At 46.8% G+C, this 27,837-nt stretch overlaps 1 protein-coding gene across 1 annotated transcript; it reads left to right on the forward strand.

Moving 5' to 3' along the window:
- The first annotated feature begins 2,188 nt into the window (after positions 1-2,188).
- TMEM179 (transmembrane protein 179) lies at positions 2,189-27,749 on the forward strand. The gene is made up of 4 exons (XM_084837527.1): positions 2,189-2,685; positions 14,128-14,265; positions 22,018-22,096; positions 24,425-27,749. The coding sequence occupies exons 1-4, from the start codon at positions 2,381-2,383 to the stop codon at positions 24,602-24,604; spliced, it is 702 nt and encodes a 233-aa protein (XP_084693653.1). The 5' UTR covers positions 2,189-2,380; the 3' UTR covers positions 24,605-27,749.
- Positions 27,750-27,837: the final 88 nt, after the last annotated feature.

The following is a 27,837-nucleotide window of genomic DNA, read 5'->3' on the forward strand; positions in this document are numbered from 1 at the left end:
TGATCCACACAATCAAAGGCTTTAGCATAGTCAATGAAGCAGAAACAGACGTTTTTCTGGAATTCTCTCGCTTTCTCCATGATCCAGTGAACGATGGCGATTTGATCTCTAGTTCCTCTGCCTCTTCGAAACCCAGCTTGTACTTCTGGTAGTTCTCGTTCACATACTGCTGAAGCCTAGCTTGCAGGATTTTGAGCATAACCTTGCTGGCATGTGAAATGAGCGCAATTGTACAGTAGTTTGAACACTCTTTGGCATTGCCCTTCTTTGGGATTGGAATGTAAACTGACCTTTTCCAGTCTTGTGGCCACTGTTGACTGTTCCAAATTTGTTGGCATATTGAGTGCAGAACTTTAACAGCATCATCTTTTAGGATCTTAAATAGCTCAGCTGGAATACTGTCATCTCCGCTAGCTTTGTTGTTAGTAATGCTTCCTAAGACCCACTTGACTTCACTCTCTAGGAAGTCTGGCTCAAGTTCAGTCAGTGACTGCACTATCATGGCTATCAGGGACATTAAGATCTTTCCTGTTTAGATCTTCTGTGTATTCTTTCCACCTCTTCTTAATCTCATCTGCTTCTGTTAGGTCCCTGCCTTCTTTGTCCTTTATCATGCCCTCACCAGGGTTAGGTGTGTGTATATTCATCTATCATGTACACACACCTCTCCCAGGGAGCATATGCCATGTGCATATACATATGTCAAAATATTCTCTCCGTATTACATGTGCATTTAGAACAAGAGTACATCTGCACGTTTGTGTGGGGAGGGGAATTAGGGCCACATCGAAATTACTAACCTGGAAATTGAGGGTTCATCTGCACCTTTAATCCAAATAGAGGCTGGGAATCGACTTGAAGCTTCTTGAAAGGGATGTGTGTGTGGGAGAGTTTTTAATCTAGAATAATGGGTGGCAAAAATTGTCACTGTTGGGCCATGTGGCAGCAGAAAAATTCAGTAAGACATAACAGTGACCTGTTCATTTGTTTGTAAGTATGTATGTATTCATTTTTAGGGTACTCTTCAATCTAGAAGGCTTGCAACAGGGTGCAATGCCCAATTCTTAAGGCTGCCATCCTAAGCACACTTACTTGGGAGGAAAAGCCAGCATGGTGTAGTGGTTAGAGTGTTGGACTGAGACTCAGGCAATCTGGGTTCTAGTCCCCACTCAGCCATGAAGCTCAAAGGGTACCTTTGGGCCACTCACTGATTCTCAGCGTAACCTACCTCACAGAGTTGTTGTGAGCACAAAATGGAGAGGAGGAGGACCTTTGGGCCACTCACTGACTCTCAGCCTAACCTACCTCTCAGGGTTGTTGTGAGCACAAAATGGAGAGAAGGAGGACCATGTAAGCTGCTTTGGGTTTTTTGCAAGACAAAAAGAGGCAGGATATTAAGGTGGTGATGATAATAACATCCTTTAAAATCAGTTGTGCTTGCTTCCAAGGATGCTCACAGAGAAACTGGTTTTGCACAGCTCAGGTTTGAACATCCGTATTCTTAATCTCGGGAGCGCAAACTGGAGGGGAGGGATGAGGCTGTAGTGACAACTCAGGAAGGATGACACTCCTCACATGCTCAGAGACACGCTCCCCTTTCCAAACCTTTGGTACCTTGCAAAAATGCCTGGGCCCTGCCAAGGCGCCCTGGTGGAGCAAGATCCTGATTTACCCAGGAAATGCTTGCCTCTGTGCTCAAGCTGCCCTCGCTCCGAGGGCCGACAGCCTAATGGGCAGAGCAGACGTCCCTGCCTGCTTGAAGGTCCCAGCATCAGTGACCAGCTCACACGCGGGGGAGCCAGTCGGAGTAGTCCCCAAACTGATGCCCCTCCAGACATAGTGGGACTACAGCTCCCATCAACCTCAGCCAGCTGTACTGGTTCAGGGACAATGGGAACTGCAGCCCTACATCACGCTGGCTGGGGGTGATGGGAGGTGCAGCACAACCCCCTGGTGGCTGGAGATGATGCGAGCTGCAGCCCAACGACATGCTGGTTGGGGATGATGGGAGTTGCAGCCCACCACGTCTGCAGGGGAAGCCACGTGGGGGGAGGCTGGAGTCGTCGATACGGGGCTTGACGGGCCCAGGACCTGCCTCGGTATAAGTCAGCCCCACGTGTGGGTCATACAGGTCTAGCCCCACCTCCCCATAAGCCCCGCCCCCACCCCTCGAGCGCCCCCCCACCCCGATGTATCGGCGGCGCGCGCCGTGAGGAGGTGGGAAACAGACGGACGGGGAAGGCAGCTGCTGGGGGAAGAGGCGGCGGCGCGCTTGCCGCTGCGCGTCCTCGGGCCGCCCCCTCGTTCCCGGGCTGGCGGCGGCGGCGGCGGCGGCGGCGAGCGGCTCGGGCTCCGGCCGTGCGGGCGGCGCGCGGCGATCATGGCGCCGCTGAGCAACTTCCTCTTCGCGCAGTGCATCGGCTACTTCCTCGCCTTCCTCTTCAGCTTCATCGTGGTGGTGCCGCTGTCGGAGAACAGCAACGACTTCCACGGCCGCTGCCTGCTCTTCACCGAGGGCATGTGGCTCAACGCCAACCTGACGGCCGAGAGGCAGCGCTTCACCGTGCAGCAGTGGGGGCCCGAGTCCGCCTGCCGCTTCAGCCTGCTCGCCGGCCTCCTCTCCCTCCTGCTCGCCGCAGTGCAGGCCTGGCGGACCCTCTTCCTCCTCTGCAAAGGCCACGAGGAGTAAGTCCCGCCGCTGCCCCTGCCGGGACGGGAAGCTGAGCCAGGGCGGGGGGATGAGGAAGGGATCAGGCTAAAGAAGTGGGCTCCCCCCTAAGAGCCCCTCTCTGGGGCCCAGAAGGTGCATGGGGCATGGCGCAAGGCCAAAGGGTGTGTGTGTGTGTGTGTGTGTGTGTGTGGGGAGGGGGACGACGGGCGGGCGGGTGGAAGCTGGTGGCTCCGATGTCAGTGGGGCAGTGAATCCGCTCTGGGTTTGAGTCAGAGCGAGTCAGAACTCTGAAGGAGCTACCCAAGGTGCTGAGCCTATTTTGGGGACAGGGTTCCACACCTTGGGTAGCTCCTTTAGAGTTCTGACTGAAACCCAGAGCGGATGTACCACCCCATGACGTTGGAGCCACCAGCCTCCACTGGTGCTGTCCCCAAGGCTTGCTTGCCTCAGGGTGGTGCCCCTTTCATCAGCCTTCCCCAACCTGTTGCCCGCCAGGTGTGTTGCACAGCAACACCCAGCATCCCCCAACCAGCTATGTCGCCATCCCCCAGCCATTCCCTGTGCTGGCTGGGCGTTGTAGTCTAACATATCTGGACAGCATCAGGTTGGTGAGAGCGCCCGTTTCTTTATATAATACATGTTCTGAAGAAAGTCCCCCTTTATTTCATGGGGCTTACTCTCAGGCAAGGGTGTGGAGGATTCCAGCCGAAGGTAGGCTGTAAATGTACACCCATGCTCACACTGGCCCTTTGCAACGTGTTTCTTTCCTTACTTGGTATATTCTTGGATCGCCCCTCTGCTCAGGGAGCTCTGCAGGTGATGTAAAAACAAAAATGTAAAATACATAACTGACGAAAAACTGAACAAGGCAAACACATGCACACAACTGATTGATGGTGATGTCGCCAACTTCTATGTAGAGCACTCCCTACCCTAAAGGTGTGAGGTGGGTGTGTATTAAGGGTGCAATCCTATGCATGTTTAGGCAGAAAAAAGCCCTACAACTCCCAGCATTCCCCAGACAGCCATGTGATTTAAGGGTTGCACCTTAAATCACAAATGTTTCAGTTCTGTTGAGTGAGCCCTATCTTGTCTGATCTCCCCCTATCCCTCTGGCCAGCAAAAACCAATTTGGCCACCCTATTGCTCTGGCCAGTGAAAGCAACTGGCTCTTCTATTCCTTGGCTTTCATTTGGGAAACTTGAAAGAGCTTTTGCAGATCATTTATGGTGGGATCTTTGTTTTCTTTGTATGTGTGTGTTACACAGAGCGACACCCCATCAGATGAATACCAGTGGCGTTATTAGACATGATAGATTCATTTTTGACATCTAGCTCCCCCTTCCTTCTTCCAGTGGTCTGGACAAGTAACAGTTCAACGCGCATATTAAAAAACCCCAAACCAACAGCCAATGAAACAGCCCAAACTACTGCAAATGTTAAAATCATCACCATCAAATGGCAGCCTATCCGGAGAATATATCTCAACCTGCACCAGATCTGAACATCACCTGGCCAGAAGGTGTTAAGAAGGTGCCACAGGTTGAACTAAGAGTTGGGAGTTCAGAGAGATGATGCATCTCAAGCTCAGATGGTCCAACCCACACTCAGTAAGGGCAGAATCCTTCAATGTCAAATCATTGCATTCTTATGTAATATATTTATGACATTTATAACCTACCTTTCTTCCATTATTTATTTTCATGTTGCCTTGATACTCTGCCTTTCCATTAAAAAAAAAATGCCCTAGGCAGCTAACAGCAGTAAAAAACAAAACAAAACAAAAACCAACGACCATAAAAATAGCCAATCCACAGAGACAGAAAAGCAATACCACAATAAATCCAGAAAAAAAATGGCAGCCTGCTGAAAACAAAATTAATTTTAAAATGCAGGTTAAAATGCAGAGCAGCAGAGAAAGAACCAATCAGCTCAGCCTATCCAAATAGGCTGGATGCCTATTTAAGTAAAAAGGGGGATGCCTGTTGTTGGAAACCTATCAATGAGGGGGCAAGATGAGCCTCCCTTAGCAGGGAGTTCCAAATTTGGGGTGCAGCCACTAAGAAGTCCCTTTCTCAAGTTCCTGCTAAATGCATGGGGTAGAATCCAACTAAAGTCCTACTTAGAGTAGGCCCATGGAAATGAATGAATTTAGTTCTACCCATGGTGTTCTCAGATGGTTCCTCATCGAGGTACTGACCAGACCCCAAAGTGTTTGGCTGCACTGAGTGCCTCCTGTTGATTATTAAGGCGGGGTGCAATTTCTCTCTGAGTGGTGTTCATATTTTATGTATCCATGTCGCCAACTGTGGGCAGCCTTCCATTTTCTTAGGATTAATCCCCAGATCAGTCTGAAGCCAAATCAGAACAAGAACATAGAAACAGACAACACACCAGTGTCTGCTTAGCAGATGATTTGGGCAAGTGAACCAACCCACAAGTTTATAACAGAATGTATAATTAATCTCCATGGAGATATGTGTCTACAGTGCTGCTAATATTATTTCTGCCATTTGAGATTTATGGCCGTTTAGCTCAACATGCCACAAACTATGAAGCAGCTTTTTCCCAAGAAACCCAGACCACTGCAACATGAACTGGATGAGGCAGGTAGGATGGAAACCATAGATGTCTAACTAGCAGACTATTGTCTGCATCTAGCTTGCTCCTTGGGAGGAAAGCTATGGCAAACCTAGACAGCATAGTAAGAAGCAGAGACATCACCTTGCTGACAAAGGTCCATATAATCAAAGCTATGGTTTTCCCAGTAGCAACGTATGGCTGAGAGAGCTGGACTATAAGGAAGGCTGAGCGCCGAAGAATTGATGCTTTCGAACTGTGGTGCTGGAGAAGACTCTTAGGAGTCCCCTGGACTCCAAGGATGTCAAATCAGTCAATCCTAAAGGAAATCAACCCTGACTGCTCATTGGAAGGACAGATACTGAAGCTGAAGCTCAAATATTTTGGCCACCTAATGCGAAGAGAAAACTCACTGGAAAAGACCCTGATGCTGGGAAAGATTGAAGGCAAAAGGAGAAGGGGACAGCAGAGGATGAGATGGCTAAATAGCATCACCGATGCAATGAATATAGACTTGAGCATGCTCCGGGAGAAAGCGCAGGACAGGAAGGCCTGGCGTGCTATGGCCGTGGGGTCACAAAGAGTTGGATACAACTGAACAACAACAACAAAGCTTATACTATTTTGGCCATCATGGTGCTTAATTTAGGTAGTTTCAAATGTCTTGGTTCCAAGGTACATAAAGGACTACTTGCTACTGAATGAAGTTGCCCAGATTTTAAGATCAGCCTCAGAGATCTTGCTCTAAGTCCACCCACTACTTGGAGTAAGGCCACTGGTGATTGGGGGAAACAGGGATTTTTTAGTTATGGCTGCTTGTCTTTGGAGCTCCTATGCCAGGGAAGCCTGGTGCACCATCTTTCTTTTCTTTTGGATGGGAAGTGAAACACTCCTCCACCACCTTTTTATTTGTCCCAGCCTTTTAGTTTTGTATAGTTGATGCAGGATTTTTCAGCAGCTCTCTGTGATTTGTTTAAATTGCGATTTAGCTGGCGTTTAATGTTTTTATTCTGGAAGGGACCTTGGGAACTACAGCTGAAAAGTGGCTGAAATAAATGTCGAAATTAATTGTTTCCTTTTCTGGCCTTCAATGACCTACAATGGCCCTGGGTTGCATTGTGTTGCCTGTTCAGCCCTTATAACAGAGTTATGGTGGTGGTGGTGGTGGTGGTGGTGGTGGTGGTGGTGATGATGATGATTGAGTGGGAAAGCCACATGCTATGAGTTGCCCTTTTTGCTCGAATATAGGCAGCAACAACAGAGGCAGAGAAGGGTGAGAGATGTTCTAGGATTCCCCCAACAGTGGGCATGCCATGGCTGAACATCCATGATACATTGTCTATATCTGCTGATTCATTCCAATGGAGCCTTCTGGCTCCTTGTTTCTTGCACTGCCTTTCATCCCCCCGCCCCCCGCCACACACACTTTGTTCCTGAGTTGTTTAATTTGTGATCTCATCCCCATTCTGGGAAGTAAGTTCCTCCTCTTCCTTCAGTAGCAACCTTTTCCCCCTGAGTCCAGGTGGCTCACCTCCTATAAGAGCCCTAGGGTGCAATCCTATGCATGTTTAGATAGAAAAAAAAGTCTTACTGCTCCCAGCATGCCCCAGCCAGCATGGTTGGCTGGGGCATGCTGGGAACTGTAGGACTTTTTCTGTCTAAACATGCATAGGATTGTGCCCCTAAGCACGTAAAGGCCTCGCTCCAGTCTTGTGAACAGTTCCAATACATTGACTCATGAGTGGTAGGTCCTATGGTATTTTTATTCATTCATTAATTTATTTTAGAATGTATTGACCGCACTTCATCCACAGGATCCCAGGGCAGTGTACATAACATTAAAAGCAAACATAAGAACATAAGAAAAGCCATGCTGGATCAGACAAGGGTCAATCTAGTCCAGCATTCTGTTCACACAGTGTCCAACCAGCTGCCCACAGGAAACACAGAAGCAGGACATGTGTGCAACAGCACTCTCCTGCCCATGTTCCCCAGCAACTGCTGTATGCCTCTGATACTGCAGGTAGCATATGGCCGTCAGGACTAGTAGCTCTGATCCTGCCTCTGATATTGCAGGTAGCATATAGCCATCAGGACTAGTAGCTGCTGATAAGCCTTCTCCTCCAGGAATTTGTCCACCTGCCTATTAAAGCTATTCAGATTGGTGGCATCCACATTGGTGATTACTACATCTCAACAACAAATACATAGATAAAAACTATACAATTATTACACTTTAACAGCCATTAAATAACAACAACCCTTCAACCAGCAAGCCCAGCAAAAACACAACAATCAAATCCATTTAAAAATAACTTAAATTTAAAATGCTTAACTTAAAATGCTAAAATGCCTGGACAAAAATGAAAGGTTTTAACTTGGTGCCATCCCCCCCCTGCCCCTGAAGTCAGGGCCCGTCGAATCTCCTTTGGAAGGGCACTTCAAAGTTGGGGGGCCAACACAGAGAAGGCCCTCTCCTTTGTAAATGCAGAGTGCATATCTCCCACTGATGGTATTCGGAGAAGGGCCTACAGTACATGGGGCATCCAGCTGGTGACATTGCTTATCAGGACGTACATCAATGTCCTTTTGGATGCTGTCTGGAAAATGAAAGGAAAACCAAATGAAAGAAAACCAAAACATCCAAGGATGGAGACCCTTCCACCTTCTGCGACTTCTTATTTTACTCATAAACTGCTCTTCAACTCAGGAAATTCTTCCTAATCTCTCAAGTGAATAGGTCTCCCTGAATTTTAAAATAGCTTGTGTGTGCATGTGCGCGTGTGTGCATGCATGTGTATCCTTTTCATAGTGGTAAGAGTGAACAATTAGTTCTAGTTGCTTCCCTACTCCCCAATAAGATATCCTTCCAATAATTCTTAGAAAATGACTTATTGGTGCCAACATGTTTACTCCTTGAAAAAGGAGAATTAAACTTATGGAGCACCTTCATTCTCTCACTGGTCTTCAGCTGGTGGGTTGAGAGTGGGATCCTGATCTAAAGTGGGTTGCAACTGCAGCAGTCTCACCATATAAGTATTAGGGCAGTGCACTGCTTTGGTCTGAAGCCTGAATAATGAGTTGAAGCGGGCTGCTTTGGAGGTGCCTCTGCATGATACGAAGTAAAGCACAATAGCAACAAGGCACCCCAAAGCAAAGCGGCTTGTATATGAAGCGCCTCATCTGACTCAGTGATCCATTCTGAGCAACCCAGACAGCCTGGCGCCAAAAGTATCAACTTGAAAAAGTTCAGCGGGGGGTTGAGAAGGAGGGAGGGTGGAAGGGAGGAGGAGGGAGGGAGCTTTGGTGAACGGAAACTCTAGTTGCCAAATCAGGACTGAACATAACCCAGCAATCTCCAATCAGTGACAGTGGTGGAGGAGGGGAGAAGACTGAATAACTGGAGAAAAACAGCTGCATTTCAGAGTCAGAGATCATTCTGGTTGTGTTACTTAGGGATGTGAGAACCCACCCCTGTCCAGGTTCTCCAGACCCCAGCCCCAGCCCCTACTCTGCTTGCTGGTCTCTCCACCTCCGCTGCAATCACCATGTTTTTTTAAAAAACATGGCGATTGGAAGTCTCTGTGCACATAGACTAATATGCAAAAAGTGCTGTGAATCTTGAGTATATGGGCAATTCACAGCACCTTTTGTGTATAAATCTATGTGTGCACCTCCCCCTCCTCCTACCTGGTTGGCTGTCAAGGACAGCTGACCAGCAGCGGGGCGCATGCCCCCGCCGCTCACTAGCTGTCTCTTCCTTGTGAGCAGGAGATGGCTAGCAGTCCTTGGGGGTGTTTCCACCAGCAATTTAACCCCTCAGTTGGCAAGGCACAGAGATCTCAAGGCTCCACTTCTCCTTCGTTCGGTTTATTGCCTTAGGAAGAAACTTTGACCATTTGTTATAGAGATCCTGTGGGTTAAAATGGGGACTGGTTTCTGTCTTTGTGTTTACTGCTCTCTTTCCTACAACAGGGGGTTGGACTCGATGGCCTTATAGGCCCCTTCCAACCCTACTATTCTATGAACAAACCTATTAGTGTCTCCTCAGAAGTAACTCCCATTGTGGTCACTGAGGCTTGCCCTCTTGATCCCCACAGAATTTACAGAGATTCCCCTCATTTGACATGGCACAGTTTAAAGTCCAAATTCCATAACTGCGGTAAGGCACAATCTCAAGGCTCCGATTCTCCTTTGAGGAGAAGGTTTTTTTCTCCTAAGGTTTATTGCCTTAGGAAGAAACTTTGACTCTTCATTATAGGGATACTGCAGGTTAAAATGGGGGCTGGTTTCCATCTTTGTGTTTACTGCTCTCTTTCCCAGCACAAACATATGTGTGTCTTCTCAGAAATAATTCCCATTGTGGTCCATGAGGCTTGCTCCTGAAATGCAGGTGCATCTGGACTTTCAGAGGAAACGAGAAAAGGGGGAGAGGGGGGAAGCTTCTCTTATTGGTTGAGCAGCCCCTGCCAGTCAGATGATGTTCACGCCAACCCACAACCCCACCAGGAAGTATGTTCTGTGAAGCAATTTTTGCTGCTCCAGAGAACCTGCTTGCGGAGTCCTACATGGACCACATTGCAGCAAAGCTGATTAAATTAAAATCCAGTACTCCTCCATTAGCTTCTCCTTCTGTTGTGGGGAAACATGACTATAGACAGCCAAGGAATCAGGAGGAGGCAGTGTTGGGCTGAGAGGTATAGCTCTTTGCTTTGAGAGTTTTTGTGGAAAACATCAAATTTCAGCTGCACCTAGCACTAAAAATACTAGGCCAAACTGTCTGAAATTTGGCAGGTGGCCCCCATGTTTATTTTACTTTTATTTATTGCATTTCTATACTGCCCCATAGCTGAAGCTCTCTCAAAGTACATGTTTCATGTACTTATCAAGAACACTGAAAAAGTTATGGCTGTTTGTGTTTTCCCATGCAAGTCAGTGGGAAAGCGCCCAAACCAAGTGATCTGGATATCCGAATCTCGCTTCAGATCCAGAACCGAGTCGAAGTGGACAAGGTCCAAATTGGTCCGAGTCGAAGTGGGGCTGTTTTGGAGGGTCTGAAGTGGCATCCAAAGCGAAGCAGGGGTTCTGTGCGTAGCCCTCATAAATATATGGGGCAATATCCAACAGTGTCGTTCTGCAAACTCAAGTAGCGCTAGCAGGGCTCTGCTGAATCTTTCCATCGCAGAAGCGGTTGTCCATTATGCTTGTACAATTGGTTGTGCAAGCAGTAGTGCAAATGGTTGCGCAACAGGTTGTACACACATAATGCCCAACCGGTTGCACAATGGTTTGCACAAAAGTTATGTGCAACTGGTTGCACAAGCATAATGCACTACTGCTTGAGCAACTGTGCTCGCGCAGATGTAACTTTAGTTGGATTCTTCCCTTGTGCATAGTTCAGGACCTAGTTTCCGCTAGCACAACATCATTCATGCTAATGGAATGACACAGCTGAATACTGTCCAAGGTAAATAAAAAAGAAGTGGGGTCTCCATATCTAAGTTTGGGTCAAAGTTCGATCCTCAGTTTGAAAAGGTTTTGGAGATTATGGCCTTATATTCCTAAGCTGGGTCCAACGATTTCCAGAACCCAACTCCTCAAGCAGGGTTGCAGGGAACTGGAAAGGGCAGTGTTTTGGCTTCAAGTCATCATTCCCTTCTATTTCTGAAGTTCAGACTAGGAGTGCCATTCCATATGCAATCAAAATAGCACCACCCAGGCACAAGGGGGAGGTTTCAGCAGGAAAATCTGAGGTTTGTGGCAGTACAAAACATCTTTAAGGGGGGGTGCCCTAATAGGGGAAACCCCTCAAAATAGCCCAATGAGGACTAAGCTTTCTCAGCAGCTGCAGAAACAGACTGCTGGGGGAAAAGGTGTGGGGGAATGGTTTGGAGTATCCTGGAAGAGGGCCTGGCTGGCTGGAACCTTGAATGGGAGCACTCTACACTGCAACATTTTGTTACAGGTCCCAGATGTAAATTGTATTACTATTTGATTGTGCCTTCTGCAGTCTCCCATGGGGATTCCTAGGTGACTGAGCGTACCTGGAAGGTGGCTGGGCTGATTCAGACTTTCCACCTGAGATGCCAGTCACGGGTTCGGGGTTGTCATAATTTTTTTCCCTCCATCACTTCAGCATCTGTACTTTATTCAGTGAAAAGAGGGGAAAAAAATGTTCCCAAAACTGAACTTAAGATGTCCGTCTTAAAAATAAAATAAAATGTTGTAACGTGCCTGAAAGTCAGCGTGTGATCAAAGTATAGGTTAAATGGAAGCAATTGTAACCTAAACCACAGGAGGAGGAGGGAGGAGATGGGAAAAGCCTCTTAAACCCAGATCTGTGAGTACCAATCTAAAAAAGCAAGGAGTGTACCATCTGGATTTTGCTGTCTTAGCACCAAGTGAATGTTTAGTGTTTCAGAGGTTATATGAGCTGAGTGCTGAAAACAGTCTTTTGAAATTTGGGATGTGCCACGGTAACCTGTTCTCTTCTGACTATTTCCAGGACCAAATTAAATCGATTGAGCCTTTTGCCATGGCTCCTTGTTAAAAAGGCTAAGGCTCAGTCTACACTTGCAGAGGGATAGAATCCTAGAATCATAGGGTTGGAAGGGGCCTGCAAGACCATCGAGTCCAACCCCCTGCTCAGTGCAGGAAGCCTGATTCCCAGGCAGTCTCCCATCCAAGTACTAACCGGGGCTGTCCCTGCTTAGCTGGCTGAGATCAGACGAGATCAGGTACATCCAGCCCTAAGGGGACAGAGTTCAAAGTAAGCGTGGCTTGCTTATGTACTCTCTCACACAGGTAGGTAGGTTGAGGACTAGAATAACTGACAGTAACTGTCAATAACTGAATAATAACAACTGACAATAACTGAATAATAGCTGACAATAACTGACAATAATTGAATAATAGTTCTTGAGGACTAGAATAACTGACAGTAACTGTCAATAACTGAATAATAATAACTGACAATAACTGAATAATAGCTGACAATAACTGACAATAATTGCATAATAGTCCTTGAGGACTAGAATAACTGACAGTTCAGCTGGGTCTTCTGGAGATGTGGCTGGGTTTTGGTTTTGGTTTTTTTGACCAGGCCAGGGATCTGTGAGTTGGGTAGTTATGCCAAAGGGCCTCATGTATTTGGGGGCCTTTGAATCCTCCACACCATTACGTGTGTTTGGAAGGAGGGCTGCTTCTTTCTTTTTCTGCTATGCCTACACAACACAGAACCCACTGAGGGGAAGGGAGATCATCAGCCAGGTGTCGTGGTGAGGGAAGTTGCTAAGCCTGGCCCAGAAACGATCTCCCAGGGCTCTGCACCTATTTCACAGAGCTCTGAGTGTCCGTTGGTGCCAGTCCTTTTTCTCAGCTTAGTTGCCATGGAGGTGACACTTTTCAAGGAGGATTGAAGCTAGAGAGGAAAGGGTTAATTCTCTCCTTCCCACATGCTGTGATCCCCCCATCCCCCCCAAGAATTTTCTCTGCACGGCAATTAAGCTTAGAAAGAACTTTTCCCCTTGGTTTTTGGATGATCTGGGTCAGGGTGCCAATCATTTGAAGAGTGCATTCTATTTGAGATCTTTTGAATGAGAAATTAATGGGCTCTCTTTGCCTCCTGTGAAATGTAAATAAAAGCATCTATCTTCCTTCGCTCAGCCTTCCTTATGGTCCAGCTCTCTCAGCCATAGGTTACTACTGGGAATACCATTGCTTTAACTATGTGGACATTTGTTGTCAGTGTGATGTCTCTGCTCTTAACTATTTTATCAAGATTTGTCTTTGCTCTCCTCCCAAGAAGTAAAGGTCTTCTGATTTCCTGGCTGCAGTTAGTGTCTGCAGTAATCTTTGCACCTAGAAAGACAAAGTCTGTCACTGCCTCCACGTTTTCTCCCTTGATTTGCCAGTTATCAATCAAGCTGGTTGCCATAATCTTGTTTTTTTTGAGGTTTAACTGCAACCCAGCTTTTGCACTTTCTTCTTTCACCGTCGTCATGAGGTTCCTCAGCTCCTCCTGGCTTTCAGCCATCAAAGTGGTATCATCTGCATATCTGAGATTGTTAATGTTTCTCCCAGCGATTTTAACTCCAGCCTTGGCTTCATCAAGCCCAGCACGTCGCATGATGTGTTCTGCGTACAGGTTGAATAGGTAGGGTGAAGGAAGATAGATGTTTTTGAACTGTGGTGCTGGAGGAAAATTCTGAGAGTGCCTTGGACTGCAAGAAGATCAAACCAGTCCATACTCCAGGAAATAAAGCAACAAGCCAGTCCATACTCCAGGAAATAAAGCCAGACTGCTCACTTGAGGGAATGATATTAAAGGCAAAACTGAAGTACTTTGGCCACATAATGAGAAGACAGGATACCCTGGAGAAGATGCTGATGCTAGGGAAAGTGGAAGGCAAAAGGAAGAGGGGCTGACCAAGGGCAAGATGGATGGATGACATTCTGGAGGTGACGGACTCGACCTTGGGGGAGCTGGGGGTGGCGACGGCCGACAGGAAGCTCTGGCGTGGGCTGGTCCATGAAGTCGCAAAGAGTCGGAAGTGACTGAGCGAATAAACAACAACAATGACTTCCAAATGGGTGTATATAGATATCAATTTGCATAGGCAGATTTTATGCAGATTTGTGTCCAATGGACCTGAGCTCTGGATCTTTTCAGTGCCTAGCAACTCTCTCCCCCCCCACCCCCCGGTTTTGGAAATCCAAGGCATGCACTATAATAGCCCTCTCTGGTTGGTGTGGAGCAGAACTTGTGCAATCTTGCCACTGATGCAGCTTAGAGAGATTAATGATGTGGCTTTATGAGCTGAGCTTTCCTTTCTCCTCTCTCTCTCTCTTCCTCCCACCCGTTTTTTTTTCCACAGCTCTTTCTTTTATGCCTTCCTGAATCTGCTAATCAGCGCCTTTGTCGTTTTCATCATCTTTATCGCTAGCACTATTGTGAGCGTTGGCTTCAACATGTGGTGTGATGCTATTACCGAGAAAGGAAGCATGCCAAATAGGTGGGTACTGATATCGAAGAAGGGGGGCGTCTCTCCGTTTGCATATCGAGGCAGATAAAGGGGAAGCAGTAAATGAAATGTCGTTATCAAAGCGAGGGATGCAAGCATGAAGAGGTAAAACCTGGAGTCTCTAAAGCAGCCTTCCCTAACTTGGTGCACTCCAGAAGTGTTGGACTGCAACTCCCATAATTCCCACCCAGCGTGGCCATTGGCTGGGAATTATGGGAATCGCATTCCAACACATCTGGACACCACCAGGATGGGGAAGGCTTCTCTAAATGTATGATCTGCTAAAGCAAGGCCAACAAAAGAGGGGACCCGGCCTCCTTAGTCCAGGGCCTTTAAGAACTATAGCCTGGCACTATGATGGGAGAATTGGAGTTTCCCAAAGTTCTCCCTTCTGTGTGACTCTGAGAAAAACAGGAGGCCAGACTTGTACTCAGAATGGCAGCTCTAACTTTTACACATACAACACTTATCATGGTTGGGGCTTTGTTTTGAAGGTTTTATCTTCTAGCTCTTGAATTGCATATTTAGAATCCTGATTAAGGGACTGGGAATTTGGGCCTCTGAGTTACACTGAGGGATGGCATGGGTGCCCAATTCCATCTGGGAATCCAGTGAAAACCCCCTTCCTACACCCCTGAGCCCTGCTCCCCAAGCCCTTGCCCTTGCTCGCCCCCTGCCTGTGTTCGGCAAGTGGCCTGCACTCACCCCAGCAGCCTTGTCGAGCTCCACAGTCGCCATTTTTTGAAAAATAAAATGGCAATCGCAAAATGTGCATTTTTGCAAATGCGATAGCCATTTTATTTTCAAAAATGGTGACCGTGGAGCGTGACGAGGCTGCTGGGGTGAGTGCAGGCTGCTCACCGAGCACAGGAGGGGCTCGAACACGGTCCGGGGAGTGGTGAGCAGGGGCAGGGGCTGTGTGGGCACCCAGAGAACCCGGACGGGGGTGGATTCACACATCCCTAGTTATACTGCGAGTTTTGTTGCTTACTCATTCAGCAACCATAGCCAAGCATTCTTCCAGATGGCATCTGGATTTAGGTACTCACAGGAGCCCTAATCAGGCATTTCCCCCTCGTGTGATTCCAGTCATGTCTGGGAGGGGTGGTGCACAACAGTGGTGCGTTTTGAACATGATGACAGTCTCTCATAGCCACGATTCCAAGGAGAGCCCCCAAATGCAGGCAGCTGTGTTGCTCCCTCTCTCTGTGTACATCTCTGTGTTGTTTTGTCAGGCTAGTGGATCTTAATTGCCCATTCAAGACCAAGCCATCCCAGAATAATTTACATGGCAACAGGGATAGCTCACAATCATATATTGCTGTTGGGAAAATCCATTCCCCCCCCCCCACCTACTGTGAGGAATGCAACTAAGTTCAGACCAGACAGGAAAATCTCAGGGGGTGGGGCAGACGACATCACCATCCTTGCTAATCAAAAAGTCCCAGCCCTTTGACCCCAAGAGCCCTGTCTCCGCTACCCCACTGGAGGTGCACTCCCTGGCCCTGCCTAGTCTGTTGCGTCACTGTTGTTGACTTCATTGCCTTCCATCCATTGGAGGGATTCACTTCTGAAGTGGGGAGCCCTCTTTTACAATTTAGAACCCTGATTTTCCAAATTAGAACCCTGACGGGGTGTGAAGAACCTACTCAAGACTCTCACTGTGCGGGGAGCCTACTCCCCACTGAAGAGGCTCCCTTCCTGATGTGTGGAAGGTGATGAAGCCTGTGGTGAGGATGTGATGGAGATCGTGGGGCCAACACATTTGTCCCCACTCTCCCCATCATCACATGAGGCTGGAAAGCTTGAAGAAGGCTAATCTTAGGTGCAGAATGCCTCATGGTTAAGAAACAAATAGTACTACACGAACTGTCGCCATTTGGGATTATGATTCGTAAGGTAGTGGTGGTGGAATCAACATTTCAAGGCCCTTCCCCATGTAACAAAGTTGTTAGGGTACTTCCACGTGACTCTAGGCGGCTGGAATAATTTACTAAACAGCCCAAGACAAAACATTTGGAATAATTTGAAAGTCAAATTTTGATACATCTCCCTCCAAATAGGGGATTCACTAGCCCCATTGAGGTGAAATGCAAGAATAGGGTATAGCAGCCTTCTCCACCTTCGTGCCCTCCAGATCTGTTGGATTGCAAGTCCCATAATTCCCAGCCAGCATGGGTGAACACATGTAAGGAGGATGTTAAGTGGGTAAATCTGTGGGTGACTTCTACTCATATTCTCTTGAACAAGAGTAGAATCTTCCCCAGGAGTTCAAGCTTCTGCAGAGACTTCTCTACTCAACAAGGGGAGGTCAGGGACTTAGAGGGCAGGGCTGGTGCATGGAAGGACATTGGGGGGCATTGCCAGCACATGTGTCCCTGTAATCCTTAATGCCTGTCCCTGTACTCTATTCAGGCATAACACCCAAACAGGCCTAGTGTGTATCCCAAAAATGTTTCCTTATTTCTGTACCATGTGGAAATTTGGACATGCAGAAGATAGGAGAGACCCCAATCACTGCAAACTTAAAGGAGCAAAATGCAGGACATGAAGGCCACCCCCAAATGGTTAAGCTACCTCCAGGCTATTTAGAAAGAAGAAATATACACATGGCCAAAGACCTTAGGAAAGTTCTAGAATAGACTGAAACTGGGACTCTCGGGACATAACATTTGCACCATAACAGAAGGCAGTAGTCCATGCAGGGCCTGGCCAAGATATTTTGCTGCCTGAGCCAAGGACAAAAATGTCCCCCCCCCCACTACATTCCATGTACAGAAGCAAACTGGATTGGCAGTTGGATTCTCCTTTGACACTGATGATTGGACAGTGTCCTCCACCACACCTGAGGACAACAGGCTAGTTGTAGGGATACAGGTCAGGCCACGTGACACACAAAACCCTGTCCTCCAGCTGAGGAGAATGGTTGGCAGCTCTAGAGGAATGGAGGCGGAACTGCCACTGCTGCCCCTCAACATCTGCCACCTGAGGCAATTGCCTCATTTTGCCTAATGGTAGGGCTGGTCTTGATTCCATGTTAAGTCAAAACTACAAAAAGGACTGAACAGTAGGGTTGAGTATGTTAGGGATGTATGAAACCCACTTACCTTTTCGTGGAATCTTTTGTGGTGGGGGGGATGGGGGGGAGGCGATCCGGTCCTCCCCCCCTGGAATCCTCGGCAGCCAGGCTGCGGAGCAGCTGGCCAGGGCTTTCCGCAGCCAGATTTCTGGCCGTGGACGGGCTGCTGCAGACACAAATGGCGGCCGCTGTAGCGGCTGCCATTTGCATCTAGCCAGGCAGCCGTGATAGGCTACGTAAGAATTTACGTAGCCTATCATGGCTAACCCCCCCCCCAAAACCCCGCAGCGTACGCAAATGGTGGCGGCTACAGCGGCCGCCATTTGCGTTCCCTATTTTTCGCCGATTTATCTTATGTAAATATTTACATAGGCTAAAACGGCGAATAAAAAAGGAACGCAAATAGCGCCCACTATGCTATTTGCGTTCCCCTTTTTTTCGCCGTTTTATCTTACGTAAATATTTATGTAAGATAAATCGACGAAAAATAGGGAATGCAAATGGCTGCCGCCATTTGCATATGCTGTTTTTTTTCTTCACCCAGACGTGATAAGCATCGTAAGTCTTTACGTAGCCTATCACATCTGGGTAAAAAAACCAACAATGGCGTATGCAAATGGCGGCCGCGGCAGCCGGTCAAAAGACCAGCCGCTGCTGGAGCCGCCACTGTCCGGAACATCCGTCCCAGGTAAGTCTCGTCCCGGGGGGGATCCGCAGGGGGGCGGGGGTGTGGCAGGCCGTTCCGCCATGGATTTTGGGGGGCCGAATGCCAGTGCATTCCGCCTCACTGAAATCCTTGGTGGAATTCTCCGCCATCCCTAGAGTATGTTCAGTTGGCACTTTATACATTTGAAATGGCCTAGGGGAATTTCCCGTAGCAAGGAGGAATGTGTATCTAATATGTTTCCAGACTGCAAGCTAAATTTACTAGTATTATATAGGACTAAAAGCCAGCAATATTTTAAAATGTATGGTTGAGAAATTATCCAGTTGTCTTCCACTACTTTGAAGGTTTGATACTGGAAAAGAAATATTTAGAGATTAAAGTCTCTTTTTTAAAAGCAAAGCAAAAATCTTCTGGGTAATAATGAGGTAGCAGATAAAAATGTGACATTTTATGTCATATGATATAGATTAACTGCACTGCTAAAGCATTAATTTTATGTTGCACCTTGTCATATATTGTAAAATGCCATTAGTGAATGTTCTGTTTAGGGCTGCAACAATTATTCAAATATTCGGTTAAAAATTCTCTCAGGGTTTTTTTCGGAAAAAAACCCAGACTGACTAATCGAATATTCGGATAAGCATCCAAGATGGCTGACCACACTGGAAAGGCAATCAAGACAAGGAAGCGGCCTTCTGACACCTCAAAACCCCTGGAAATGTTTCACAGCACCAAGTAGAAATTCAAGTTATTTGTGTAAAAAAAAACCCCAATCAGATCCGTAGGCAGACTCTATCTTACCGACTCTTTGCTCTGGAGCGCCTGAAACCAAAACACGCAAACGCTCCCTTCTTCTGAAGTCTTCTCTGGTGATGTCAAAAGGTAATGGAGGCTCATAAGATGGGTTTCATTGTGGGATGAGACATACTTGTGGGGTGATGCCAAAGTGGGTGGGTCAATGGGTGGTTTAGTGGGTGGGGCATAATAAAAGAGGAGGTGCTTAAGAATTGTTAAGGGCTTTTTTTTAAAGCTAAGATTTAGGGTTTTTCCATGTATTCTGTTTGTTTGTTTGCTTTATGCAATACATGCACGTTTGTTTCTCATTCCCATTATTCTTTGTAACCTTTGGAGAAAGGCTAGTGTTTTCAAAATCACAATCATCACCCTTCAAAATCCAAACATCTTTATAAATAATAATAGCGCTGTAGGAAGTTGCCTTATATGGAGTTAAACCACTGGTCCAACTAGCTCAGCATGGGTCTGTACTGACTGGCAGAAGCTTTTAGAGGGGCCTCTTTTCCACCTCTACGTTTAGATGCTGAGGATTGAACTAGGAACCTTTTGCATGCAAAGAAAGTGCTCTGCCCCAACCTATGGCCCCTTGTTGTAATAATCTGCATTTTTCCCCTCAAGCAACACCAGGGATTGTTTAGCTTAGAAAAAAGGCCATCCAGCATGGCTCTTCTTATGTTCTTAGACGCATGCTCCTCCACAGGCACAGCATAGTGAGGAACACATGCTTTGCAGGAAAGGGCTGTACTATTTTAGTAAATAAATTAAAGTGGGGGTTCATTGTCCCCCACATGGGGACAATGAACTCTATCATGACTCTATCATGTCTTGCCTCACTTGCCTTTTTCCCCAAGCTAAGCAATCCCAGCTGTTGCAACCTTCCCTCATAGGGGAGTTGCTCCAGCCCTTTGATCATTTCAGTTGCCCTTTTCTGCACTTTTTCCAGCTCTGTAATGTCTTTTTTTTAGGTGTGACCTAAAAAAGGTGTGTACACAGCATTCCAAGTGTGGTCCGGGGTGCACCCCTAGACCAGGGGTGCAGAACCTCAGGCCGGTGGGCCGAAACTGGCTCACCAGTGATCCCAATCTGGCCCTCCAGGGTTCTCCAGGTGGCCATGCCCCCTTCCCCTAGGTTCACCCCCTCTTCTCTGATGGTTTTGTGGTTTCCTGGCTTTTGCATCTTTTTTATACATTCTAAAAAGTTGAAATGCCTGTTTTAAGCCTTAGTTACTGGCAGTAAGACATTTAAGCAAAAATAGGCTTGTATTTTTGGTATTTTGGCCCATTTTGCCTTCAGCCCCAATCACCGCTAGTATGTGGCCCTCAATAGCCTCCCCAAAAGGGGATCTGGCCCTCAGGTTGAAAGGGGCTCAACACCCCTAATCTCGAGAGGGACAGAAGAGGAGCCCTGCTGGATTTATAGCAAAGATCCATCTGGGCCAGCCTTCTGGCTGGCTGGGATCCTAATTGCTCTTGCACAATCAGAAAATCCATCTGCTTGACCAATGGCCTCCCCCATTTCCACTTATTTTCCCTTCCACTTACAGCCCCCTGCATCCACATTGCACAGACCCCCAGCTGCAGCCTTTTGGGGATGGGGGTAGCTTCTAGCAGCTGTGGTGGGGAGGAGGATGGAACGTCCACTTACATGAGCAGTACTTTACTCACATGTTGCTGGATCTGAACCCCTGTTTCTAACTATGGCTGGCCAGATGCTTCTGAGAAGCCCAGAAGCAGGAGTGATGGCAACAGCCCTCACTGCTTGCTTTGTTATAGCATCTGGTAAGCAGAGACAAATTGATCTGGTTTGCATGACATGGTGGTCACTGGGGTGATGGGCAGTTGGGCTGTGTCGTGCAAACCCAGCCATTTTGAATATGGAACCCTTGATCAGGGTGATCGGGGGCTGGGCATGTTGTGCAAACCTGACCTTCTTGAGTAATTCGAGGCTTTATTTATTTATTTATTTATTTATTTCATTTCTATACCACCCAATAGCCAAAGCTCTCTGGGCGGTTCACAAAAATTAAAACCAAACAGCACACAATAAAACAATTTAAAATATATAGAACATTAAAACCACAATTAGCTCAATTGGCTTAATTAGCTCTCACATAATCCTCGATGAGTAGTAGGGTTATGTGAGTGTTGTTTAACCCTCAAATTACCCATGGTGGCTGGGTCTGCATGACACAGCCCAGCCCTCGATCACCCTCATCAGGAGTTGCATATTCAGAATGGCAGCTGTATGCACCCAGCATGTACTGTCTGTGGCTCATCATGTGCTAAATAACTGCCATTCCGAATATGCAACCCCTGATCAGGGTGATTAAATAACCCACGATGATCCAGCTGTGTTGCGCAAAGCAACCCATTGCCTCTGATCAGGAACAAATAGCAACACAGGAACCACCCCATCAACAAGTCTCTCCTGCCATGTCTAGTACATGCAGGATGTCTCCAATGTTAGTCCTACTTAGAGTAGGCCTATTGACATGAATGGGACTTGAGTTAGTATCCATTGTTAGTCCTACTTAGACTAGACTCATTGAAATGAATGGGACTTAAGTTAGTCATGACTAACTAAAGACCCATTCATTTCAATAGGTCTACTTTAAGTAGGACTAACATTGGAGACAACCCAGGATGTTGAGCTCCGCTGAAAATCATGTGTGCGTGCATGACACGGGTCTTGTGCAATGGCTAAAATGCATGTGTGTCACCTTTTTTCATGATCATGTGGAAAAGGCTGGACAGATGAAGACTGCAATTTAGTTCCAGAATGTAGATGTGGATGGAATGTTCACACAGCTTCTCTCTTTTTCTTAATCTGCAGGAAATTGGCCAGAATGGGAACAGCTGGCAAAGTGTTTGAAGGGACGTTGACATTTTGGCCCTTGCTCCATTATTTCTTGCCTGAGATAAAAACGGCAATAAGCTCTGACAGGCTCAGTGGCAGGCTCTGAGAGAGGCTGTAATGCGAAAGTTTATCTGTGTTTCAAGGATAGCGGGGTGATTGTTTTATAATGAAGACATTGTCATCCAGTTGTTATCTATAGCAGTGGGCTGTTGTTGCTGCTAGAAAACGAAGCTTGATAGAACAGGATTTAGAGGTCTGATTCAGCTGCAGCTCAGAAAGGGCATTTGGAATTGCTGAAATTATTTTCATTTCTTTCCCTTTCATCCAAAATGCCTTCTCCCTCTAGTTGTGAAGAATTGCAGGATATAGATCTTGAGCTGAATTTAGAAAACTCAGCATTCTATGACCAGTTTGCCATCACACAGGTAAGTCAAGCGATACTCCTTAAAGCCCCTCTGTATGAAGAACTGACGAGTTGTAACTCTGGAAAGGATTGCAAGGTCAGCTAGCCATAAAAACATCAGAAGAGCCAAGCTGATAGACAATAGGCCTATGTAGCCCAGCCAAACAGGTGCCTGTGGGGTGGAGAAGGCTATCAATGGCTCTAGTCCTGGTGGCTATAAGCTACCACCAGTAACAGAGGCAGTCAGCCTATGTACACCAGTTGCTGGGGAACATGGGCGGGAGGGTGCTGTTGCATTCATGTCCAACTGGAGGGTTTCCTGTGGGCAGCTGGTTGGCCACTGTGTGAACAGAAAGTGATCCATCATGACTCTTCTTATGTTCTTATATAAGCTCATGAGTAAGAGCCATCTCCATGCCAATGTAGTAGCATCCCCCATACGTAAAGACACTTGTGGTCAGTTTACACGTGCAACTGCCCACAAGACCTAAGGCCTAAAACACGTCCAAGGCCTAAACACTCAGTGCTTCATGATGACTGTTCAATGCTTGAACAGACTCCATCGAAAAGCATTGTGTTTTAGGCCTTGGAAGAAAATGTGTCTGCTGTTACTTATCTTCCTATTGAGGAATTCCTCATTAGCACTGAGCCAGAATGGGGGGACGGGTACTTTTCATAAACATTTTCACCTCCTGTGAAAAGCACTAGGGCTGTGCACCGCTTTGGCCCGAGGCCCGAGTCAAAGCGGGCTGCTTCAGGTCACTTTGAGCCCCTTCTGAGGCAAAGCGGAGGGGGCATGAAGTGACCCGGAGTGGGTCGGGGGCTCTCTGAAGTGCTCGGTGCACTTCGGGGGTTTGGCACCCCTGGTCCAGCCATGCAGCCGCTGCCAGGTCTTTACCTGAGCCACCCTCCTCTTCCACTGCCGTCATCGCTGCCACCTTCTCCTTGTCCTCTGCCACTGCCTATGCTGCTGCCATTGCTGCTGCTTGGTGCTGAGGCCTGGTTGTGCACCGGCCCTTACTGCAGGGAGTTGCCATTTTTCAAATGGCAACTTCCAGGAACTTCCAGGAGGTTGCCATTTTAAAAATGGCGACTCCCTGCAAGAAGAGTCAGCGTGCATCCAGGCCTCAGGAGCTGACAGCAGCCATGTCAGTAGTGAAAGCGGAGAAGGTGGCGGCGAGGAGAAGGCAGCGGCGAAGGTGGCAGCAGAAGCGAAGAAGGTGGGGAAGGCAGCGGCAAAGGTGGCGACAAAGAGAAGGCAGCAGCGGAGGAGGCAGTGGCAGCAGAGGAGAAGGAGGCAGCGGCGACGGAGGAGGCAGTGGCGGTGATGGAGGAGGAGGAGGTGGCAACAGAGGAGGAGGTGGTGGCAAGGTAAGGAGCTGGGGAGTTGCACGGCGGTGTCGGGGGGGGGGGACCCGAAGCAGGGTTCGGCATCCGAATCCCACTTTGGGTTCGGGGCTGACTCGGGTCCCCCCCCCCCAATCAGCCCGAGCCGAATCGGGCCTGCCTCTGAAGCCATGAAGCAGCTTCCGAGTCTGATCAGGGGGTCCCCGCACAGCCCTACAAAGCACTCCCTGTGAAGAGGGGCTCAAAAGAGCATGACAGTGGAAGAAAGCATTGCACTCACACTGTGAATTGCCTTTGATATCTCTGAGTCATGGTATCATGTAGCCTTCTGATTGGCTACATGGCATCGTGTCGTAATCATGCTCATTGTGTGTGATCCCTGAATGACTCCACGTAAGGATGTCACAACCGAGGATGAATTGCCCTCTTTCTGAATTGGCTTTGCTTGCCCTCAGTGACATATTGCATAGCCCAGTCCAAGTGCGCGTCTGCCAATGTCCCTGTTCCCAGGAAGAAGAATGATTGGGGGGAAAAAAGGTACTGAAGCAGAAACTAATTGGGGCTGTGAGCAGGCAGCAAAAGGAGTGAGCAAGGTGAGCGAGGAGGTGTTTTGGGGGACCTCTTTGGGGGTACTGCCAAAAGCATTATTTTCACTGGGAAAATATCCACTTGTGAAAATGTGATGCAAAACTCCTGATGAACTTCTGAGAACCCCAGGGTTGAAAATGAGAAGTGTAACTGAACCCTTAGACTCAGCAGACCAAGGTAGGGGTTTAAAAACAAAGCAGTAGTTTGAGACACAAATGACCAGAATGTAGCATCCCCAGATGTTGAGTATTATTCAGTCAAAAACGTATCCTATAATAATCAGGATTGCACATTGTATTGGATCATTTTTCAGATGGTATAGAAGTAGTATTGGGAATTATTTGATTGAATCATCACCCCATTTCTCAGTCTCTCTCTCTCTCTCTCTCCCCCCCCCCTCCCCCTCTCTCTCTAGTTTGGCTTCTGGGCTGCCTGGCTGACTTGGCTAGGAATTACCATTCTGGCCTTTTTGAAGGTTTATCATAACTACCGGCAAGAAGACCTCCTGGATAGCCTGATTCATGAGAAGGAGCTTTTGCTAGGATGCTCCTCATCACGAACTTCTTATCAGGAGGAGAAAAGTGGCATGATCTAATGGGCAGATAAGCCGGTCTGCCCAGCAGGTTGCAGGTTTTAAATTTGGTGGCTCTAGTTGGAGTTCAAGAAAGAAAATTACACTAGCATGCTTGCAAAGGTTTTAAGAAGGAAACTAAATCTGGAATCAAGGCGATATTGTCTATAAACACATCCCTGTTAATGTAACACATAAGGCTGGTTCACACAGGCATGTACATTATGATCTCTTATCAATTAATTGCTCCGCAGTTGATGACCCTCAGCCAAATATACAGACTTCCCATTGAAAAATATTGAGTTGACATCAATGGGACAAGTAAGTCATGACTAAACTAGGTCCCATTGATTTCAATAAGTCCATTCTAGTAGGTCTAGATCCAAGCCAATGTTATGTATGGTGTGGGTTCTCCATGCCAATGCCCGGTGAGTGTGATTCTTTCCACTCCAAGTGGAGGTGTGGGAATTGTGCAGACTGGGTGTCCACATGATTAAGTTGTCCACATGTAGAGTGCCTGCATCATACGTGGTGTGATTCTGTGGCGAAGGGAGGGACATGTATTCTCTCTTCTACCACTGGAAGGCTCTTGATGATCTAGTGAGTGGATGAACTGGAGCTTGGAGGCCTTGCCAAACTCACGCTCAAGTCGTACCCCAATAGGAATCTGCTGTATGACTTAGACAACAACTTTATCTGTGAGCATTGGTGCTACTTACCTGTGGACAGTACTGTTTACGTTGCATTAGTGGAAACAACTGCTAGCTCAATGGGAAACTAGCATTTCCTAGAGCAACTCCAGAAACTAGCCAAAACTAGTGGTTCCTTCTGAGAGCTCCTTGATGTGTTCCATTCTAGAAATGCTTGTTTGGGCTAGTTTCTGGCTGTTCTAGGAAGCGCTACCTTCCCATTCTTTTGGTGGTCATTCCTGCTAGCGCATGGGCGGCTTTGGATATTGCCATGTAAATCTGACTAAGAAGATTTGGATATGGCCTTACTACTTCTGTGGCACAATCCATGAACAGAGAAGACTAAGCCCTACATTTTTAACACATGAATGGGCCACATCACACAGTCACCATGCGCTGGTAGCTAGCTATGGCAGTGGGGAGACACTTAAAATGTTGCATCCCAGCCAGCTGGTTGCGTCCATCAGCCACCATGTACATGATTCAGCTTTTAGCAAGTGATATTACAGTCTCTTGAACTGTGATCCTATGCTGAAAGTGGGGCACATATTGGCATATGCACATAACATCGCCATTGGGAGCTGACATGTTAATTTTTTTTTTAGTATGCTACCAGTGGCCCAGTGATGTGAATCAGCAATTCTGGTCTTCTCTAAGTTTAGCATTGTCTTGGTTTTTCAAAGGTTTTACTGGGTATTAAATATGCAGCGAACACTGTCATTGAACCATTTTAACAGAGCCGAAGAGAGATGTCGCACACATTCATGACTGAAAGAATTCCAAATTTGAGTTCCAAATTTCAAAATGTTGAACATTGAACAATAACATTTGCAAGTTCTTTCTCAAAAGAGGAACTATCCCAAAAAATAAAATATCTCTGAAACAACTCTTTTAAAAATCTGAAGCCGCATTTTGCCAAATCTAGGTAGTGAACTAGCTGCAAATTGAAAATTTGGATTTTGCTTTTGAATTTGTTTCAGCTCCAACTTTTTTTTTTTTACAACTGCTCCTGGTGGGATTCCCTTGAGAAGATGTGAAGCAGCATATGTGGCTACACACTTTCTTAGATTATCATAACAATGTGGGATGGGGGAATAAGCCATTGCATTATATTAGGTGTACTCCGCAGATCATGTTGAGGGACTGCAAAGTGCACTTTTGCTTAGCTTCAACTTTGAGGTTGGCTTGCGAAATATATTATCATTGCTTAGTAAAACGTAGTGAAACAGGCAATAGTTAACAGCTTGCCTTGTAAGCAATTAATATATACTGCTTGCTTCTCCATATATGCAACCAGAATCTTAGTGATATATTCTACTGTACTACAGTTCATTTGTGATGTCGCTCTCATAGGGTTTGTGAAATTATTATAGGATGCAGAGTATAGCAGCCAATGTGTATAAAATAAACAGCTATATAGTTTGGCAGGTGGTTCATGGGTGAATTGGCATACTTTCCCCCTCTTAACAACTAGACATGGAAGCTGTAATCCAAGGAATTCGCATGCCAGAGAATGATGGGTTCAGGATTTGCTTCAGTATTTCTTTCCAGGACCAAGGATTGCAAAGGACATTATGCCTGGTGCAGACATAACTCTAAACCATGGTTAGCACTGTCCATGGTTTGCTGTCTTGATCCTGGTTATGATCCTCCCCCAGTTCAGTGAAGCGATGGTTTAACATGTCAAGCTAAGGCCTGCCCCTGGAGGGGATCTATAGGTATATATCATCAAGATATGCTTGTTATCTTTAAGTAGAGAGAAGCAGGAAAATTACCTTAAATATACTTTGCTCAGTACAGATAATACCTAATTGAAACAAGTGCAAACCATGGTTTGCAGACCCACATTAAATCATACTTTGCAGCCAGTCTAAACTGTAGTTAGATGTCATGCTTAACCATGGTTTAAAGGAAACAAAACATGGTTAGGTGTTATGCCTGCATGGCCCATGAGAGGTTGTTAATTCAGGATTGTTATCCTGGAATAAAAGTGATCATTTACAAAACAATAAAAACTCTGGATATCACAGTTACCTACAATATCACAGTTCATCCTGGGTTTACTGTGGGTTTATCAGTTAACTGTGCAATCCTGTGCATGTCTGCTCAAAAGTAAATCCCATTGAATTCAAAGGGGTTGACTCCCAGGTAAGTGGGTATAGGATTGCCGCCTAAAGGCGCAATCCTATAGACAGAAAAAGATCCTAGAGCTCCCAGCATTCCCTAGCCAGCTATGGCTGGCTAGGGAATGCTGGGAGTTGTAGGGCTTCTTTTTGTCTAAACATGCATAGAATTGTGCCCTTAATTATTTAAATCCCAATTCTAAATATATTTACATGGAAGACCCACTGCTTTCAATGGTGCTGTCTTCCAAGTAAGTACGTTTAGAATATTAGCCGTAGCTTTTTAACACCGCCCCCCCCCCCAGACCAGGTGAGGTCAAATATATAATCTGTAATAAATCCCACCCAAGAACTCTGCTATTGCTTATATGGCTCTTTATTTCAAGATGAGATGGAGCGAAGTCAAGGTCCTCTGATTATCCAGATGCTGTATTTCTTGTTTTCA

The sequence above is a fragment of the Heloderma suspectum genome, chromosome 1 (genome assembly GCF_057233095.1).
Source record: "Heloderma suspectum isolate Gila_16-S chromosome 1, 16-S_ref, whole genome shotgun sequence".
Lineage (NCBI taxonomy): Eukaryota > Metazoa > Chordata > Lepidosauria > Squamata > Helodermatidae > Heloderma > Heloderma suspectum.